At 40.7% G+C, this 19,376-nt stretch overlaps 1 protein-coding gene across 4 annotated transcripts in view; it reads right to left on the reverse strand.

Moving 5' to 3' along the window:
* Nucleotides 1-19,376, reverse strand: part of CACNA2D3 (calcium voltage-gated channel auxiliary subunit alpha2delta 3) — a 774,612-nt gene that overhangs the window by 236,207 nt on the left and 519,029 nt on the right. For all 4 annotated transcript variants that reach the window (XR_013229020.1, XM_077325515.1, XM_077325514.1 and 1 more), the window contains one exon: nt 17,962-18,095. Coding sequence is in view for 3 of the 4 variants with exons in the window: in XM_077325515.1 (XP_077181630.1) it covers nt 17,962-18,095 (134 nt within the window). In the remaining variant the exon portion in view is untranslated. The remainder of the gene's footprint in view (nt 1-17,961; nt 18,096-19,376) is intronic.

Consider the following 19,376-nt stretch of genomic DNA (forward strand, 5'->3'; position numbering starts at 1 on the left):
AGCTAACCAGATTAGAAGTCTGCACTCCTAACCACTACATCAAGCTGGCTCTTAAACTCATTGCATCTGGCATCACTTCTAGATTTTTGGAGAGATCAAAACAAAAACAAACAACAATACACTTTCTTCTCAGTACAACACCAATCTTATTCCTGAATAGACCAATCCTGGGCATCCAAAGGAATGCTCCCTCAATGTAAAACAATACAGATATTACCAGCTACTTTTGCAGATCACTCCCCCATTGAATTAATGTCGGTACAACAAAGAGCAGGCACAAGAAGATGGATACTTAATGATATAGTACCAGAGAACCCGGAAACATTGAAAAGATGCGAAGAGGATCTCAAATAATTTTTTAGATTTCATAACACACCCGAGGTCAACAAAATAAGTATTTGGGAAGCCAGTAAAGCGTTTATGAGGGGTAAACTGATGAGTTATGCGGCCACCGTAAAATAGAAGGGGAAACAATGGATGTCCAACTTATTGGCTCAATTACAGAATTTTGAACTACAATATCAACAAGCACCCACAAAAGAAGTTAAAAGAATGCCTAGAAAGATATCTATTACAGACAGAGGAAACGAGGAAAAAGCTCAATCTCTTAAAACAAAAGAAAGTGGAATCTGCAGACAAACCAGGAAAATAGCTACTGCATAGACTGAGAACACAATCAGAAAGAAAGATGATAACAGTGATGAAGAGAGAAGATCTGTCATACAGATCAAGAGATCCAACACTGTTTTGTGGAAATTTACAGAGAATTATATAAAAGACCAGTAATAAAACAAGGATTAGTTAAAGAATTCTTAGCGAGAATTTCAACTTGAAAGTTTTGAGAGATTCATCAAAGAATATTAAATCAAAGAATAATGATAAAAGAGGTCAATTAGGCAATTTTATCACTGAAGAGCAAACAAAGCACCAGGGCTAGATGACCTGATGGCAGAATATTATAAAAAGTTGATCCATATTTTGACAACCTCATTGCAGCAAATAATAAATGAATGGGCAGAGCAGACAGTGACAAGTCTCCTATTGGTGCCAAGCTTATATATCTCTAATACATAAAGAAGATACTGACCCTATGGTCCCACAATTATAAAGACAAATTTCTCTTTTGAATCTGGACTATAAAGTGTTTGCGCACATATTGTCAGAAAGGTTAAAGAAATGTATATCAGAAGTGATTCACGATGATCAGACTGGATTCATGCCCAAAAGGTATATAAAAGGGAATGTTAGGCTGCAATGTTGCTGTTAGGTGCAAAGTCGTGTCCGACCCATCGAGACCCCATGGACAATGATCCTCCAGGCCTTCCTGTCCTCTACTATTGCCTGGAGTCCATTTAAATTTGCACCAACTGCTTCAGTGTCTCCATCCAGCCACATCATTCTCTGTCGTCCCCTTCTTCTTTTGTCCTCAATCGCTCCCAGCATTAGGCTCTTCTCCAGGGAGTCCTTCCTTCTCATGAGGTAGCCAAAGTATTTGAGTTTCATCTTCAGGATCTGGCCTTCTAAGGAGTAGTCAGGGCTGATCTCCTCTAGGACTGACCGGTTTGTTTGCCTTGCAGTCCAAGGGACTCGCAAGAGTCTTCTCCAGCACTAGAGTTCAAAAGCCTCGATTCTTTGATGCCCAGCCTTCCTTATGGTCCAACTTTCACAGCCATACATTGCAACTGGGAATACCATAGCCTTGACTAGACATATTTTTGTTGGCAGGGTGATGTCTCTGCTTTTTAGGATGCTGTCCAGATTTGCCATAGCTTTCCTCCCCAGGAGTAAGCATCTTTTAATTTCTTTGCTACAGTCCCCATCTGCAGTGATCTTGGAGCCCAGGAAAATAAAATCTGTCACTATCTCCATATCTTTCCCATCTATTTGCCAGGAATTGAGAGGGCCGGATGCCATGATCTTTGTTTTCTTGATGTTGAGTTTCAAGCCAACTTTTACACTCTCCTCCTTCACCCCCATCAACAGGCTCTTTAGTTCATCTTCACTTTCTGCCATTAGAGTGGTATCATCTGCATATCTAAGGTTGTTGATATTTCTCCCTGCAATCTTGATCCCAATTTGTGACTCATCTAACCTCGCCTTTCTCATGATGTGCTCCGCATACAAGTTAAATTGGCAAGGCAACAGTATACAGCCTTGCCGAACTCCTTTCTCAATTTTGAACCAATCAGTGATTCCATGCCCTGTTCTCACTGTTGCTCGGGAGGTGATGGTACCGCTTTACTCTAATCTTGTTCGGCCTCACTTGGAGTAGTGTTCAGTTTTGGGCACCACAATTGAAGAGGGATGTTGAGAAACTGGAACATGTCCACAGGAGGGCAACAAAGATGGTGAGGGGTTTGGAGACTAAGACATAAGAAGAAAACTTGGGGGAGCTTGGTCTGTTTAGCCTGGAGAGGAGATGACTAAGAGGGCATCTGGTAACCATCAAGTATTTAAAAGGGTGCCATATGGAGGGTGGAGCAGAATTGTTGTTCTCACTTTCCCCGGAGGGATGGACCAGAACCAATGGGATAAAATTAATTCAAAAGAAATTCCATCTAAACATCCTGAAGAAGTTCCTGATAGTTAAAGCGGTTTCTCAGTGGAATAGTCTTCCTCGGGAGGTGGTGGGTCCTCCATCGTTGGAAATTTTTAAACAGAGGCTAGATAGCGATCTGACGGAGAGGCTAATTCTTTGAAGGCAAAGGGGAGCCAGGTTATAGTAGACGATCGATTGGGATGTGAGTGTACTACATAGTGCAGGGGGTTGGACTAGATGACCCAACTCTATGATTAGCAACTCTATGATTCTATGATTCTATGAGAAATGAGTGCAATGATGCGGTAGTTTGAATATTATTTGGCATTGCCCTTCTTTGGGATTGGAATAGCTTTCTCCATGATCCAGCGTATGTTGGCAATTTGATCTCTAGTTCCTCTGCCTCTTCGAAATCCTGCCTGCACTTCTGGAAGTTCTCGGTCCACATATTGCTGGAGCCTAGCTTGTAAAATTTTGAGCATAACTTTGCTAGCATGAGAAATTAGTGCAATGGTGCAGTAGCTTGAACATTCTTTGGCATTGCCCTTCTTTGGGATTGGAATGTAAATTGACCTTTTCTAATCCTGTGGCCATTGTTGAGTTTTCCAAATTTGCTGGCATATTGAGTGTAGCACTTTTACTGCATCGTCTTTTAAGATTTTGAATAGTTCAACTGGAATGCTGTCACCACCACTAGTTTTATTGTTGCTCAGACTTCCTAAGGCCCATTTGACTTCACATTCTAGGATGTCTGGCTCCAGGTCAGTGACCATTACCCTCGTGGTTATCAGTGATGTTAAGCTCATTCTTGTATAATCCTTCTATATAATTTTGCCACCTTCGTTTAATCTGCATCTGTTAGGTCCCTAACATTTTGGTCCTATATCATATCCATCTTTGCAAGAAATTTTCTCTTCATATTTCCAATTTTTTGAAGAGATCTCTGATCCTCTCTATTCTGTTGTTTTCTTCTATTTGTTTGCACTGTTCATTTAAGAAGGCTTTCTTATCTCTTCTAGCTATTCTCTGGAATTCAGCATTCAGTTGGGTATATCTTTCTCTTTCTTCATTGCCTTTCACTTCCCTTCTCTCCTCAGCTATTTGTAAAGCTTCCTCAGACAGCCATTTTGTTTTCTTGCATTTCTTGTTCTTTGGCATGGTTTTAGTTGTTACCTCTTGTACAATGTTGTGAACCTCTGACCATAGTTCTTCAGGCTCTGTCTATCAGATTTAATTCCTTAAATATATTTGTCACCTCTACTGTATATTCCTCAGGGATATGATTTAGTTCATGCCTGAGTGGCCTAGTGCTTTTCCCTACTTTCTTGAATTTGAGCCTAAAGTTTGCAACAAGAAGCTGATAATCTGAACCTCAATCGGCTCCCGGTCTTGTTTTTACTGACTGGCTGCAGAGCACATAGTCAATCTGATTTCTGTGTTGACCATCTGGTGTTGTCCATGTGTAGAGTCGTCTCTTGGATTGTTGGAAAAGAGTGTTTGCTATGACCATTGTATTCTCTTGACAAAATTCTACCAGCCTGTGCCCTGCTTCATTTTGTACTCCAAGGCCAAACTTGCCTGTTATCCCGGTAATCTTTTGGCTTCCTACTTTAGCATTCCAATCCTACATGATGATATGCACATCATTTTTTGGTGTTGCTTCAAGAAAGTGTTGTAGGGATTCATAGAAGTGGTAAACTTTATCCTCTTCAGCAGCAGTGGTTGGGGCATAGACCTGGATTACTGTGATGTTGAATGGTTTGCAATAACTTATTTATCTAGAAAGCTAATTATACTCACTATAATAATAGCACAACTAACATGCCTCTGAAGGTATTCAATGCCATATTTGAACATATAGTGTAACAAAAATCTGGTAAAATGTACTTAATTTTCTTTTAGATTTAAGGGGCTTTATACTCAATGTAAAAGAAAGAGTTCCTCCAAATCATACTAAGAGTTTGATGATAGCCACCCTAGAAATACTTTCCTCATAGTAAGCTCCATTGATTAGATTTGAATAGAATTCTCCTGCTCAGTCAATTCAATTGGTGTTATTCCAAGGAAAGTGTTCTTAAGATGGCACTTGAAGTCACTCAGAGGCATTCTGACAGAAATTCCACAATGACTTCAGGACTGGTATTATGTATACGAGAAACATCTGTTGAATCTATCAGTCATGTTTGCTTTAATGAGTTGATTTGTAACCTGACAGAATATTTGGCAAGATATAACCCACTACTTATCCTCTTGACCCTACTTAGTTAGTTACCTCTAGCACAGTAACTCTGGCAACTACGATTTTGGAAGTGATTAATACCTCCTTTTGAGAGCCAACAGTTTCTGCCTTCTTGAAAGAAGCAGTGGTAACATCTTTTACTTTTAAAAAGGCCATTTCCTAGAACCCTGAGATTTAGGGATTTATAAACAGGATTTCAGCTTGACATTTTTAGATAAAGTAGTCAGAAGGGTGGTGGCAATTCAGCTCTGGGTATTCCTGGAAGATTGAATTATTTAGACACATTTCTATCCTGGTTTAATAAATGAAAGTGATGTTGGGGCATTAGAAGTTGTTTTTATACCCCACTTTTCACTACCCAAAAGAATAATGTAATCCATATGGCATCTGCAAGATCCCTAAATCCTATTGAAACCAATATGCCCATGACAATTCTGCAACACTTTTATTTTTGCTGTTCAGTGACAGCTGACTTATGATTACCCCATAGAATTTTCAAGGCAAGAGATGTTAAGAGGTGGTTGACCATTGTCTGCCCATCCAAACACTTTCCAGGGCTAACCCTATTTAGCTTCTAAGATCTAATGAGATTGGGCTATTCTGAGCTATCCAGGTCCGGGCTCGATATAATAGCCCATGATAATTCTGCAGCACTTACATCTATTTATATATTCAATTTATATAGCCACCCCTCTCAGCATAGCGGTTCACAATTTGGATTTAACAATCCATATTCAATGAGGACTTTAAAACAATTTAAGAATTTAAGACCTTTAAAATTAATTTGCTCAATGTAAAATTATTTTGCTCAATGTAGCTGCAAACATGTTGTTGTGGTTGTTGTCAGCCATTCAGTCAAGTCCAACTCTTGGTGATCTCATGGCACAGCCGCTGCCATGACCCCTAATCCTGCACTACCTCCCTCAGCCATGCAATATTCTGGTCAGTGTCCATACTGAATGTGTCCAACCACCATACCCTATGTCAACCTGGTTTCCTTTTTCCACTGACTAATGCTAGCATAACTGTTTTCTCTATTTAATTGGATCACATGATATGGCCAAAGTAGGTGAGACAGACTATCATGATTTTAGTTACCTGTGATATATCAGACTTTATGGATTGTAGTATTGCCTTGTTTGTGACTTTTGCTGTCCAAGGAACCCGCAGAAGCCTTTTCCAGAATTCAAAGGAATTGATTCTTCTCTTGTCCAATTTTTTCATCATCCAACATTCACAGCCATAAGCGTCTGTTGGAAATATGATAGATCTAACTAATCTACATTTGATAATCAGGCTTATGTCCTTGCTTTTCCATGTTGAGTTCAAGCTCATCATTGGTGATTGACCCAGAACAATTCGACATTTTATTTCCATACTGCAATCGCCACTCACATCAATTTGTGATCAAAGAAAAATGAATTCTTGAAGGCATTTGATCTCTTCACCATCACTTGTTCTTCGCAGTGCTCTTTATTTTTGTCTTTTTAGTGTTTAAGCAAAGAGCAAATTTCTTTCTTACTTCATTGACCTTCGTAATCAGCTGTACTAGACCTTCCTTAGTTTCTGGCAGGAGGGTGGTGTCATCAATATGCCAAAGATTATTTATATTCCTTCCTTCGATCTTTATTCCAGTGTTATTTTTTTTTATCAACTAGCATATCTTTTTAAAAATTACTTCTGGTGCCCACTTGACTCATTCATTACAACCAAGAGAACATGGCATTGTATTCCCATATCCTTACCTTTCACAAGTTCACTTCTAAAAACCTCTTAGGAGATGTATAGCTGCTTAGCTACAAACATCACATTTACATACGGGTTCACATAACAAGCTGTGAAAGCAATATGTGAATCACTTCTCCAGTAGACAGATTTTATAATATTCTGAAATAGAGCTAGAATTTAATTGGACAGAGAGAAGGTGACAAAGGCAGAATGCTGACAAACACTGCAGTTCCTGTGAAGAATCCTGGTGAAATAATTTGCCCCCAATGTTCTCCATGTCAGTATTAATGGTGAATATTATCCAGATGTGCAAATAACAAGCAAAAATGTATGTCCCACATCAGTTTCACAGGACCATACTTTAACAGGAACTGACAATTGGCAGCTGTGATTTCTCTGATTTGGCCTCACTTGGAGTACTGTGTTCAGTTTGGGGCACCCCAGGTGAAGAGGGATGTAGACAAACTAGAGCATGTCCAGAAGAGGGCAGCAAATATGGTGAGGGGTTTGGAGACCAAGACGTATGAGGAAAGGTTGGGGGAGCTTGGTCTGTTTAGCCTGTAGAGGAGACGACTGAGAGGGGATTTGATAACCATCTTCAAGTATTTAAAAGGCTGCCATATAGAGGATGGAGCAGAGTTGTTCTCTCTTGCCCCGGAGGGATGGACCAGAACCAATGGGATGAAATTAATTCAAAAGAAATTCTGTCTAAACATCTGGAAGAAGTTCCTGACAGTTAGAGCGGCTTCTCAGTGGAACAGTCTTCCTCGGGTGGTGGTGGGTCCTCCATCTTGGAAATTTTCCAAGAGGCTGGATAGCTATCTGATGGAAAGGCTGATTCTGTGAAGGCTTAAGGGGGTGGCAGGTTACAGTGGATGAGCGATAGGGTTGTGAGTGTCCTGCATAGTGCAGGGGGTTGATGTCCCTTCCAACTCTATTATTCTATGATTCTAGTGATTTTATACTAATTGCATTCCTTCATTTAAACCATCAATTTATATTTCCATTAATAGTTTTACTTATGGATTGCAATAAAAATATTTGAATTTTCACATAATATTCTGAATTAAAATTTAAATATTTATTTTTTGATAAAATTTCAGCATCAAAATTTGAATTGTGCTCTGTAATGGGTTGTAAAAATGGCAGGAAGAACTTCCACAAGCAAAAGAACAGTGACTTCTGTGACTGAAAGAGAAGGGAGAACCAAAAAATGAAGAAAAGGCCTAGTGATGTTGTCATCTTTGCAAACAACATCTTGAAGAATCAGACATCCTGCTAGCTATGACTGGTTTATCTTGAGTAAAGCACCACATATATTCACCTTGAAGATTTGCTTCATATTTAAAATGAATACTATATCAAGTTCATTTGCATCTGAGTAGTCAGCAACATTATGACATGGGCAGTTGTCAGGTAGCTGATTTTGGCATATGTTCAGAAATTACAGTTTTGCTGATGATTGAAAATCTCTACTTTTCTTGGCCTTCCAGTTCGGTCCAGAAAACCACAAAACTATAATTTCCATAAATACAAGCAAAAAGTTATGCCTGTAAAGATAGAGAAGAGTCCTTTTTAGGAAAAGTAGGCAGTCACTTTCAGGAAGTTTATTATATTCTTCTTTGGTGCCTCATAGAGGAAAGGCATTGGGAGGGAGGGAGGGATGGTAACAAAAGTTGGCACAGCTCTAAGACTCTGTATGTGCGCATATTCTTAAAATATCCTACTAAGCACTTAAACATGTTTGCATGTTCAACAAGGGTATTCACCCCAAGCACAGGGATATATTGTTCACTCATCATTAGAAAGCACAGGGGACAGGCAGATAATTTTAAAGAAAGAATGGTTACTAGGTCTTGTGAGAAAGATACAAAAGACAGACTACTTTCTACAGAGAGTTGGGGTGCACAAAGGGACATGGCCAAAGTATGTGGTAGGCTGTGTAAAAACACTTCCACAATAAGAGGATTGTAATTAAATCTGTTAGAAAGGTACTCTAGACCTGCCTCTTGGCATGAGAAGATCAAGAAGTAGCAGTCCATAGAATTACTCTACTTTCCCCCAAAAAATTCTGTAATTGTATGAAAAGACATTATTATATGTAAGAATCTTTCTACTAGTTTATTTTATACAACTCAGACAGTTGCTGCCAAAATAACACAATAAGATGAAAAGATGGCTTCTGCGGAAAAGAATGGGATGGGAAATGAGCATAAATACTGGAATAGCATAGGCCAGAATGCAGGGTGCAGAGTGCAGGGACAGATGAGTCTTTGTGACAAACATGGGCAGCAGAGGATAACTAGAACTGTGATTCAGGGGAGCTAACAAGTCAGGGAGCAAGAAGAGTGGAAACTGAATTTAATATTTTGATTTAAATAAATTACATCTATGCCCTAATCTCTAATAAACTACTGATGGTATAGTTTTTCTGAAGAATTACTGCAAGACCAACAGATTCCTATTACAAACTCTGATATAAATGACAATCCTTTGCTAGATACAGCTGTATAATAATCTACATCAGCACCTCTAATTAACAGCCAGAACCATTCTAATCTACTAAAAAAAGTGAAGGATGTACTGCTTTCATGTAGAAGTAAAATCCAGATACCGATGCCCCAATCAAATCATACAATATGCAAAAGAGGAAGGAATGTGCACATTATTTAGCTGTGCTACATGTGGATCAACTAGACACAGAAATAATTACCAAATCCTATTTATGCAGCTACAACAGGTGGAGCACATCACCTCCACAAAGATTTATCCTACATATGTTTTTTTCTAGTTAGTAGCTATTCATAAAGAATCAAGTCTAACTGATATTAATGGTAAGTAAGTATGCATACATATGATTATAATTCTCTTCAGAGATCAATTTTGCAGTGAGATGCTATTTCCAATTACACAATAAGGAATTTTTTAAATCCTAGTATATTTGTCAGGATATACCCACACATTCTCATATCTTCCATTTCTGCAAGCACCATGTCATTGTACAATTTATTACATTTATCGATTTGTCCAACATTATCATTAAGTACAGTGGGGAATTCAGTGAAACTGAACCTGCAAATTGATCTCTTCCATAAAAGAAAAAATGAACTCCTCCTCAATGTAGTTCAAATCCTATGAGGTATTTCATTGCAGTTTTTCCATAGAGAGACAAACCAAAAATGGGGAAGAAAAAGCATTAAAGACTGATGCATTAAAGACCGATGCTATCAAGCAGCCGCTCTACCATCTGCCAAACACATCACGTTCAAGTTGGCCTTCCATTGACAGCTCCTGCATTCACATGATAAGACAGCGGCATCCAAGACAGGCAATCGTCATTTCACACAGCTAACCACTAAGGTTCAATACACAAAATAAAACTGCTTTAAATCAAACAAGAGGGAGAGATGCAATCAAAAGAACATTATCAGCTCCTTCCCTACTAGGTACAATGTCTGACCTAGTAAGAACTTATTGATGGCCACCCCCAAAACACTGCAGCGAAAGAGAAAGAGAAACAGATAATAAGTGAGCTCACTGTAGTGCCAAGCCTACCTGAAGACAGCAGTTTAAAATAAAGCAAACTGATATATGGGGGGGGGGGGAATTACTACAGTTGTAGATGCTCCGATGCATTACAAGAAAGAGAAACCTGCAGTTAAGACCACATAGATAATCAAACTGTCACTGTACAGTACTAGAATTTGGCCCTTTTCAAGAAGCCTTTGTAATCCGTTTTAGTGGGGGGTTGCTAATGGATTTACTGTGTCATTCCAGACACAATCGCTTTAGCAACCAGCCACTAATGCATTTTATTTATCTTTTTGTACAAAGCTGCTTGCATCTAGGCAGTTTTTGAAATAAACTGCTTTCTTCCAATTTCACTTCTTCTTTGTGCTTCTTAATCATTGTAGTGTGGGGTTTAAAATGTCTGCAACACTTCCGGTACTGCTGCATTTTTTGCCTGCCTTTTTCACCATGTGTCCTTCCTTGCGATTTTGAAATCATTCTAAGTTGAGCGCTACAGCACTAGACCAAAATAAGAGTTCAGTGCTGTTGTGGGTACACTGAGATGCCTTGCTGCTGTTTGGGTCCAGCACTATAGAACCCAATTATTTAAAAAAAACATGCAAGGAAGACTGCATGAAGGAAAAGGATGGGGGCGGAGGAAGCAGCACTGTTTGAAATGGACAGAGCCCTTCGGAGACAGCTATTTCTCTGGAAGATCACGCTGTAAATTTGTTTTTAAAGAAATAGATTTTATGACCTGTGGCAAATATTTTAGTTTATCTTTACTTATGTTTTCGTTTTGGAAATGTAGGTTTGAGATTGCCAAGCGTTGTCCAGTTCTAGTGCAGGTCAAAACACAAAACTAAATGTTGTAGAGCAATGTGAATCAAGAAACTATTTATTGTCAGAATATTTGCCACAGCTCTGTTTGTGTGGTGTGGTTCCATGATGCATAAACTTCAATTACAGAAATGTAGTTTAAAAATATGGATTTGTTGCAAGTACATTATAAAATCATCTAGATAAACTTAAAAAAAACTTACCATAGTAGAATGTAAAACCAAAAAGAGCATTATGCTGTCATTGAAAAACAGTAGAACTAATATTTTCTAACTGCTCACTAAAAGGAGAAAGAGTATCTCCACAAATCTCCCTTTTTATGCAACACCTTCAAATATATTCATGCACTTTTCAAGGCAAATTATTGATGCGTTTTGCTAATAGAATACCAAATTAACCCATTTCTATGTACTTATAAACGCAATCATATATTTACAGAATTATTTCTGAACTCACCTTGACATTTTCTAAGGGAATTAACCAGAGACCGTTTTTCATAATCATTCACGGTAATGCAAGTAATTGTGGATCAGATCTTTTCAAGCTATGGCCTGACATTCACCACATTCATGAAAATGGTATGCAAATACAGGTAATTAATTGCATGTAGCTAGGGTGTGTAGATTAGCATTCATTCACAGGCATCTAGTATACTTCTCAGTATTTAACAAGCTGCCCACTTATGCTTCATAGCATCAGAACCATTTCCTTGACATTTGGTCTATTGGTAGTGACTAGGGGTGTGCATTAGCTGTATCTCAGCTGGCATTTTCCAAGTATTTTTTACACCAAATATGAATCAAAGAATCTGACCAGCTACTGTTAGAGCTGATCCAAAATAAAGTCTTTTTTTTTTTTTTTTTTGCTTTTGGGAGGTATATTCGGCTATACAGAATAGCTGCTAGTGGAAAGGTTTAAAGGGCTATATAGTGACTTTCAGTTCTATCTCTTCTAGGGAACGTTTTTGCCTTTTGATTTTGTTTCCATTGCAACAGGAGGGTGGGGGGAAAGGATCCTCTGCAGCCTAATGGCAAAGCACCTTAAAGGGGAGTTGTAGTGCCGTAGAGTCAATCATTGCAATTCTTTTGCAAATGTCATAGTACTGCAGGAGTGCAACTTGCAAGGTTATTGGCTTCAAATGTGAACTCCCAAAGTGGATTCAAATGAGAAGTCCAAAACTACCTTGTTTTCCCCTCCCAGGAGGTGAGAAGGAGTAGATTTGGCAAATAGAATATCAGGCTGAAGATTACAGTGCTCTTTAGCCAATGACAGAAGTTTGTTCTTTTTTGAAATTCTTCTGCGCATGGGCAAAGAGTATAAAAGCAAAGGTCTAGTTGAAGTAGACTTCAAGTAGACTGCTATGGACTTTGGCCAGTTCTTACCAGCAACTGTTTGTATTTTGGGGTGCAAATAGACAGACAGACAGCATGGGTCCCATGAGTCTGGAAAGTGAAGGAAGATCTAAATAAGGAATATTTACAGCCTGAAACTGTCAATGGTGAACAAATAAATGGCTATAGAGACATAGGAACTGAAGTGACTTTGATCAAGCTGGGCCTAGTAAATAAAAGTCAGTATTTGCCAGGAAGGTCCTATGAACTCAAAGGCATAGGGGGCCCAGAATTCCAAGTGGAGTTAGCTTTACAGGAAGATAGACAGTGAGACTTTGGGAGGAACTAGGTGATCTACTTTTATGAGGCAATGACTTGGCTTGGTGGACAACAAGAGGGACTGCAGTTGCCAGCAGTAGGCCTCAGACTTCAGAAGGGCAAGCAACAGACAAGCAACAGACTGTGCTAGCCAAGGGGTATCTATGGTCATGTGCATTCCTTTTGAAGGGGTGCATGTGAGGGGGGAGAGCTTTTCCTTCAGCCTAACTACCTGGAGATGAGCTGTACTTCCAGGGGATACTCAGACCTCCCCTGGAGGCTGGCCTCCCTAAACCTCAGTGGAGTACCATGCTACAGAGTCACTCCTCCAAAGCTGCCATTTTTACCTGGGGAGCTGATCTTTATAGTCTGGAGATCAGCAGCACCTGGAGGCTGGCTATCCCTAGTCTGAACATATTCCTTGAGGTTTGGAAGTGGGGCCTGAAAAGTGTATAATGCCTCCGCAGCCACCTAACCAGCCACATAGCAACCCCTGACCTATTTCAGGTCAAATAAACATTGCAGAGAGGTGGTAAGGTTGCCAAATTGGTGTAGGTTCATATTCTGGAATTCCACACTAACTAGATGTGCTTAAACCTGCCTGGGGTCAAGACTGCTTTCCAAGTGCCAGCTTCCAAGTGAGGCACTAAACTTACACCAAACCATAAGCTAGAGCCCATTGCATTACAGAATGCAATGGGGCTTACTACTAGTTTTTTTTTAATCTTAGTTTTCTTTGGGTCTTTTGTTGTTTGGTTAGGTTTTAGTTCATTCTGTTTTTGTGGTTTGCAGTTTGAATTGAACTGGTTTGGGCCTGGTGGGCCCTAAAATAGCTGCAGTCTTTTCTCCAGAGTTGGAGGCAGAGGTATCAGGGGGAATTATGTCCCAGCGTAGGGCCCTCAATTGTGGGGTGCCACAGGGAGCCATAAATATATACATCCCCTCGCCCACTTGAATGGAGTGCAGTTAATACTTGTGCCTTCTGTCAGACACTCACAAGTTCACTCACTAAGTCATCAGCCACCACAAAGCAAAATAAAACACTGCCATTAAAACAGCAATGCAGAAACATTTCTTCATCTTGCTGGAGACGAAAGAGTACAGTAGCATAGTGAGACCTGTGTGCCAAACAGAAAGCAGCAGAATTCAAAGGAGCACCATGAATAATGAAGCTAAGTTGCTGTGAAACACTCTTCTTTGCAGGGCTGGGGGGTGGGAAAGGGAAAGTCTGTGATGAAAGGCAGCTGCAAAACTGTTCAGAAAAAATAGAATACATAGAAGAGGTGGAGGAGTGGCACTGTATGTGAGGAAAGGGCTTACCTGTCAGGAAATTCTAGTGAAGGAGAGTATATCTACAGTGGAAAGCATCTGGGTGAAAAGCAAGGAGAAAACAAACAGTGTGGTGGTTGGTGTCTGCTACCATCAGAAAGGCCAAAGCTAAGAGTGAGCTAAGATTGGCCAGGGAAGCCCACTGTAACAAGAAAAGATTTTTCAGTTATATGAGGAGCAAACGTAAAGTAAAGGAGGCAATAGGCCCACTGTTGGGTGCGGATGGACAAACTCTAACGGAGGAAGCAGAGAAAGCAGAAAGGCTCAGTGCCTATTTTACATCTGTCAAAGTGTTTAGGCACATCTAGAGAAGGCCGTAACCAAAGGATAGTGTCTGGGTGGCAGGTTGACATGGACAGAGAGGTTGTCGAGAGGCATTTAGCTGCATTGGATTTCAAATCCCCTGGGCCGGATGAAATGCACCCGAGAGTGCTCAAAGAACTTTCCGGAGAACTTGCACAACCCTTGTCCATCATCTTCGGGACCTCTTTAAGGACTGGAGATATCCTGGAGGACTGGAAGAGAGCAAACGTTATTCCAATCTTCAAAAAAGGGAGGAAGGATGACCTGGGAAACTACAGACCAGTGAGTCTGACCTCTGTTGTAGGTAAGATAATGGAGCAGATATTAAAGGGAGCGATCTGCAAACATCTGGAGGACAATTTGGTGATCCAAGGAAGTCAGCATGGATTTGTCTGCAACAGGTCCTGTCAGACCAACCTGGTTTCCTTTTTTGATCAAGTAACAGGTTTGCTGGATCGTGGAAATTCGGTTGATGTCATTTACTTGGTTTTTAGTAAAGCTTTTGATAAGGTTCCCTATGATGTTCTGATGGATAAATTGAAGGACTGCAATCTGGATTTTCAGATAGTTAGGTGGATGGGGAATTGGTTAGAGAACTGCACTCAAAGAGTTGTTGTCAATGGTGTTTCATCAGACTGGAGGGAGGTGAGTAGCAGGGTACCTCAGGGCTCGGTGCTCGGTCCGGTACTTTTAAACATATTTATTAATGATCTAGATTAGCGATCCCCAACCTGTGGGCCACGGACCACATGTGGTCCTTCGACTAATTGTAGGCGGGCCCCGAAGGACGCCTTCTCCCTCCCCTGGCCCTTTACTTCATCCCCCCCCCCGGCCCTTTACAACACACTTTGGGAGTCATTGTCTCCCATCACTCCCAGATGGGACTATCTCATTGCAGAGAAATAAAGCTCAGGGTTCCCATTGATTTGTCATTGTCATGAGTTAAAATTTCCATGAAAATAAAATGTTCCTTATGTTCATTGTTGTGGTGTGTCTGTATCTTATTTTGAAGGGATGTTTAAACATTACCATAGTGATCAGAGAGCGTTAGGGCAGTGGTTGAGAGTAGAGGAGTAAACTACCCACCGGGCCTCAGTAAAAGGCGTTGAGTGGTCCCCGGTGAGTGGTCCTCGGTGTTGAGTGGTCCCTGGTGATAAAAAGGTTGGGGACCACTGATCTAGATGAGGGGATGGACTACTCATCAAGTTTGCAGATGACACCAAATTGGGAGGACTGGCAAATACTGAAGAAGATAGAGACAGAGTTCAACAAGATCTGAACACAATGGAAAAATGGGCGAATGAGAACAAGAAACAATTTAATAAAGATAAGTGTAAAGTTCTGCATCTGGGTCAGAAAAATGAAAAGCATGCCTACTGGAGGGGGATACGCTTCTAGGTAACACTGTGTGTGAACGAGACCTTGGGGTACTTGTGGATTGTAAACTAAACATGAGCAGGCAGTGTGATGCAGTGGTAAAAAAGGCAAATGCCATTTTGGGCTGTATCAACAGGGGCATCACATCAAAATCACAAGGTGTCATAGTCCCATTGTATACGGCACTGGTCAGACCACACCTGGAGTACTGTGTGCAGTTCTGGAGGCCTCACTTCAAGAAGGACATAGATAAAATTGAAAGGGTACAGAGGAGAGCGACGAGGATGATCTGGGGCCAAGGAACCAAGCCCTATGAAGATAGGTTGAGGGACTTGGGAATGTTCGGCCTGGAGAAAAGGAGGTTGAGAGGGGACATGATAGCCCTCTTTAAGTATTTGAAATGTTGTCATTTGGAGGAGGGCAGGATGCTGTTCCCATTGGCTGCAGAGGAAAGGACACGCAGTAATGGATTTAAACTTCAAGTACAACGATATAGGCTAGATATCAGGAAAAAAATTTTCACAGTCAGAGTAGTTCAGCAGTGGAATAGGCTGCCTAAGGAGGTGGTGAGCTCCCCCTCACTGGCAGTCTTCAAGTAAAGGTTGGATACACACTTTTCTTGGATGCTTTAGGATGCTTTGGGCTGATCCTGCATTGAGCAGGGGGTTGGACTAGATGGCCTGTATGGCCCCTTCCAACTCTATGATTCTATGATTCTAATTGAAGACCAGGCTAAGGCTCCTCTCCTCTATTGAGAAAGGAGGTATGTACTACTCCCAAAGAGACAAAAACCCCACCATTATATTTTCTGAGGCCTTCCTTAGGGAAATGGTGTATAAGGTTTTACTGGGCTTTAGAAGAAAACATTACTGGGCTTCTGTGTACTGGGCTGGCCTTGTTCCAGGCCTAGCAAAAGTGCGCTTTTGATAGTTCTGCTGGGCTTCTACTGCCCTTGCTTCTTAAAAAAAACCTGCTAGGATTCTGGTTAGTTCTGTTGAGTTTACACAGCTGCCACACTGGTAGTAGATTGTGCTGCTGGTTGTTATTGTAGTGGTTCTGCTGTACTTGCAACCCCTCACTCTCTTGCTTGGATTGTGATTCTGTGCTTGAATTCTGGGAGATTTTTGGTGGGGGGGGGAATCAGTTGGGTATGAAATTGGGATCACTGTGGGTAGGGAGGTTGTGTAGGGGGTTGGACTAGATGACCCTGGACGTACCCTTCCAACTCTATGATTCTATGATCAATCCTGTGGGACTGACATTTGCCACAATGGTACTGGGTTGTGCTGCTGGACACTAGTATGTTGGCAGTGGGTTGTGTTGCTGGGCACTGGTTCTGCTGCCTTTGCAATCGCCTCTTCCCCCTCGATTGGATTGTGATTCTGTACTTAACATCAGTCCTGTTGACCTGTCATTTGATACAATAACACTGGGTTCTCCTGCTGGACACTAGTTGATGAGCACTGGGTTTGCCTTCTGGGCACTAGTACATTGCACTGGTTCTGCTGTCATTGTAGAAATGCACCCCCTCCGTTTTCTACTTCAGAGATTCTCCAATCTGACCTTATTCCTGTTGGGTTTCAGCACTTCCATAGCAGCACTGATTATGCTGGCCACACTCCACTGGGACTGAAAAATATGTGTGTGCCCCCCCCATGCTCACACACACATACACACACTTCACTTTCTACTGCAGAGATTCTCTGGGACATTCTCTTGGGCTTGTATTGTTTCACTATCCCCTGCTTTGGAAACAATGGAGGATGGGGCACCTTCTTTTGAGTGCCCACAGAATTGGACCCCAGTCCAGTCTTTTTAAAACTTTGGGGTTCTTTTGATGAGAGACTCCAGCAGCTAAACTGCACATTTGGCACCTGTATCTCACCTGCCTCCAACTGAATACATCCCTGGATAGATTTGCCATTGACCTTAATGGTCCCCAAGGTTATAATGGACCCCCCCCCCCCAAATGGGATTCCCAAATATTTACCAAACTGAAATACCATACTGGCATTGGGATTCAGAAATATTGGGAAATACCAATCTTTGCGGGTGGGGGGTCCAATATACCCTAATCCAACAAAATATTTGTTTCCTTGCACACCCCTAGTGAATATGGTTGTATAAGAGCAATAGATGAATGAAGCTTACTCCATACATTAATACATTATGTATTTGATGAGCAAATGGCAGCTTTACTTACTGGGCCTTAGCTTCTCTACAAAATAAAAACTTTCCACTAACCACTGCAGCTGTTAATTGGTTCATTCAAGCCATGAAAACTGAGCTCTATCTAAGCAGCACATGCACAATCCACATTCAAATGAGTGGTGGCTCAGAGCATTCTGTATAGCGCTAAATGCAATATCAGTCCTGCACCAAACTCTTCTTGGTGCGTTGTAGGTAAACAGGATGTGTAACTCAAATGTTGCTTCATGCAGACTTACAGTGCTGTCAACATAGGCTTCAGTCCATATCACATCATGCTCTTGATCAATCACTTTGGGTCGACTAAGCACATGCAGATATTCCATGACATTCTCCTGCACATCAGCTAGAGTAGAGATCTGAGTGAAAAACCCTGTGGAAATGAGGGGGGAAAAACCCAACATCAGGTATATGAGGCCATGTGGACAAAACTGAGCACGGCATACTGTACCAAATATTATGCATAATAATTACATTCATCTCATCTCCTGTTCACACCTCAACAACAAAAAGTAAAAAAACCTACAGGAAAAAATCCCAACACGAAGCCCTGTCAAGCATTAATTTGTGAAAGCACAAGTCTGTGAAATGATATGTCAGTTCTGAAAGGTTCCATTCCTCAAGAGTGTTATACACCACTGCACAGCCTGTCCTAATTCTTTTGGTTCCAAGTCAATTTTTCAGCTTTGGGATAAAATAAAAGTGGATTTGTTCTTAAAGGTAAATGCTTTAAAAAATGCTGGGACTTTGTGAAATCAGCACCCCTTAACTATTCCAAGCATCCAGCATCACAAATGTTTTTTAGTTCCATCAAAGTTAGGCTCTATTAGTTCTAAAACTGAATACTTCAGATTATTCAGCAGTAAAAAGAAATAAGATGTGCTTCCCTTCTATATTCTCCCCTATACCACAGTCCCAATTGCAAATGTGATCATATTACTATGTAAAATAATGCTTACAGTTATATAACACGAGGATCAGATCTGAGACAGGAAAAGGTACTATTGACTTCAATGCTTCCCTGAAGTCAATTCAAACAATGTAGTAAAATGGAGATATGTGGTTAGTGATCTGGCACTGCAGAAGGATAAAGCATCTACCAGGATATGGTATGTTTGTACATAAACATGTATAAAACTGCAGGCAATAATATACAAAGTCTATAAAATGTAGAATCTCGTATCATGGCATCTTGAGTTCAATATAATTAGATGAAGTAATTGTATACATTAAAAAAATATGTACAGATTATGTACAAAAATATTCATTCAGAAATCACATAGATGACCCCCCCTCCAAAGTCTGGTTCAGCAAAAGACAAAAGGGTCAGTTAACAGCAGAAAGTCACTTCTGGGGGAATTCAAAAGTGACTTCATACCTATCTAGGAATTGGTCAGAATATGCTACTTCTTTCTTAGTTCTCTATAGGAATACCTAGAAATGCTATGATTTTACCAGCCAATTCCCAGGGAAGCATGATGTCACTTCTAGGCTTTCCTGGAAGAGATATAACGCTGTCAGCCAACAGCTTTTAAAAATTTGTTCACCCTCTCCGCTCCTTTGAACAGGAAGTGCCAGTTGGGTGCAGGGCACTTCTGGCCCCCACTTGGGGAACTGGCAACCCTAGTCAAGTCAGATAAGATTTTATTGCATG

This window comes from Paroedura picta, chromosome 3, assembly GCF_049243985.1.
Source record: "Paroedura picta isolate Pp20150507F chromosome 3, Ppicta_v3.0, whole genome shotgun sequence".
Taxonomy (NCBI): Eukaryota; Metazoa; Chordata; class Lepidosauria; order Squamata; family Gekkonidae; genus Paroedura; species Paroedura picta.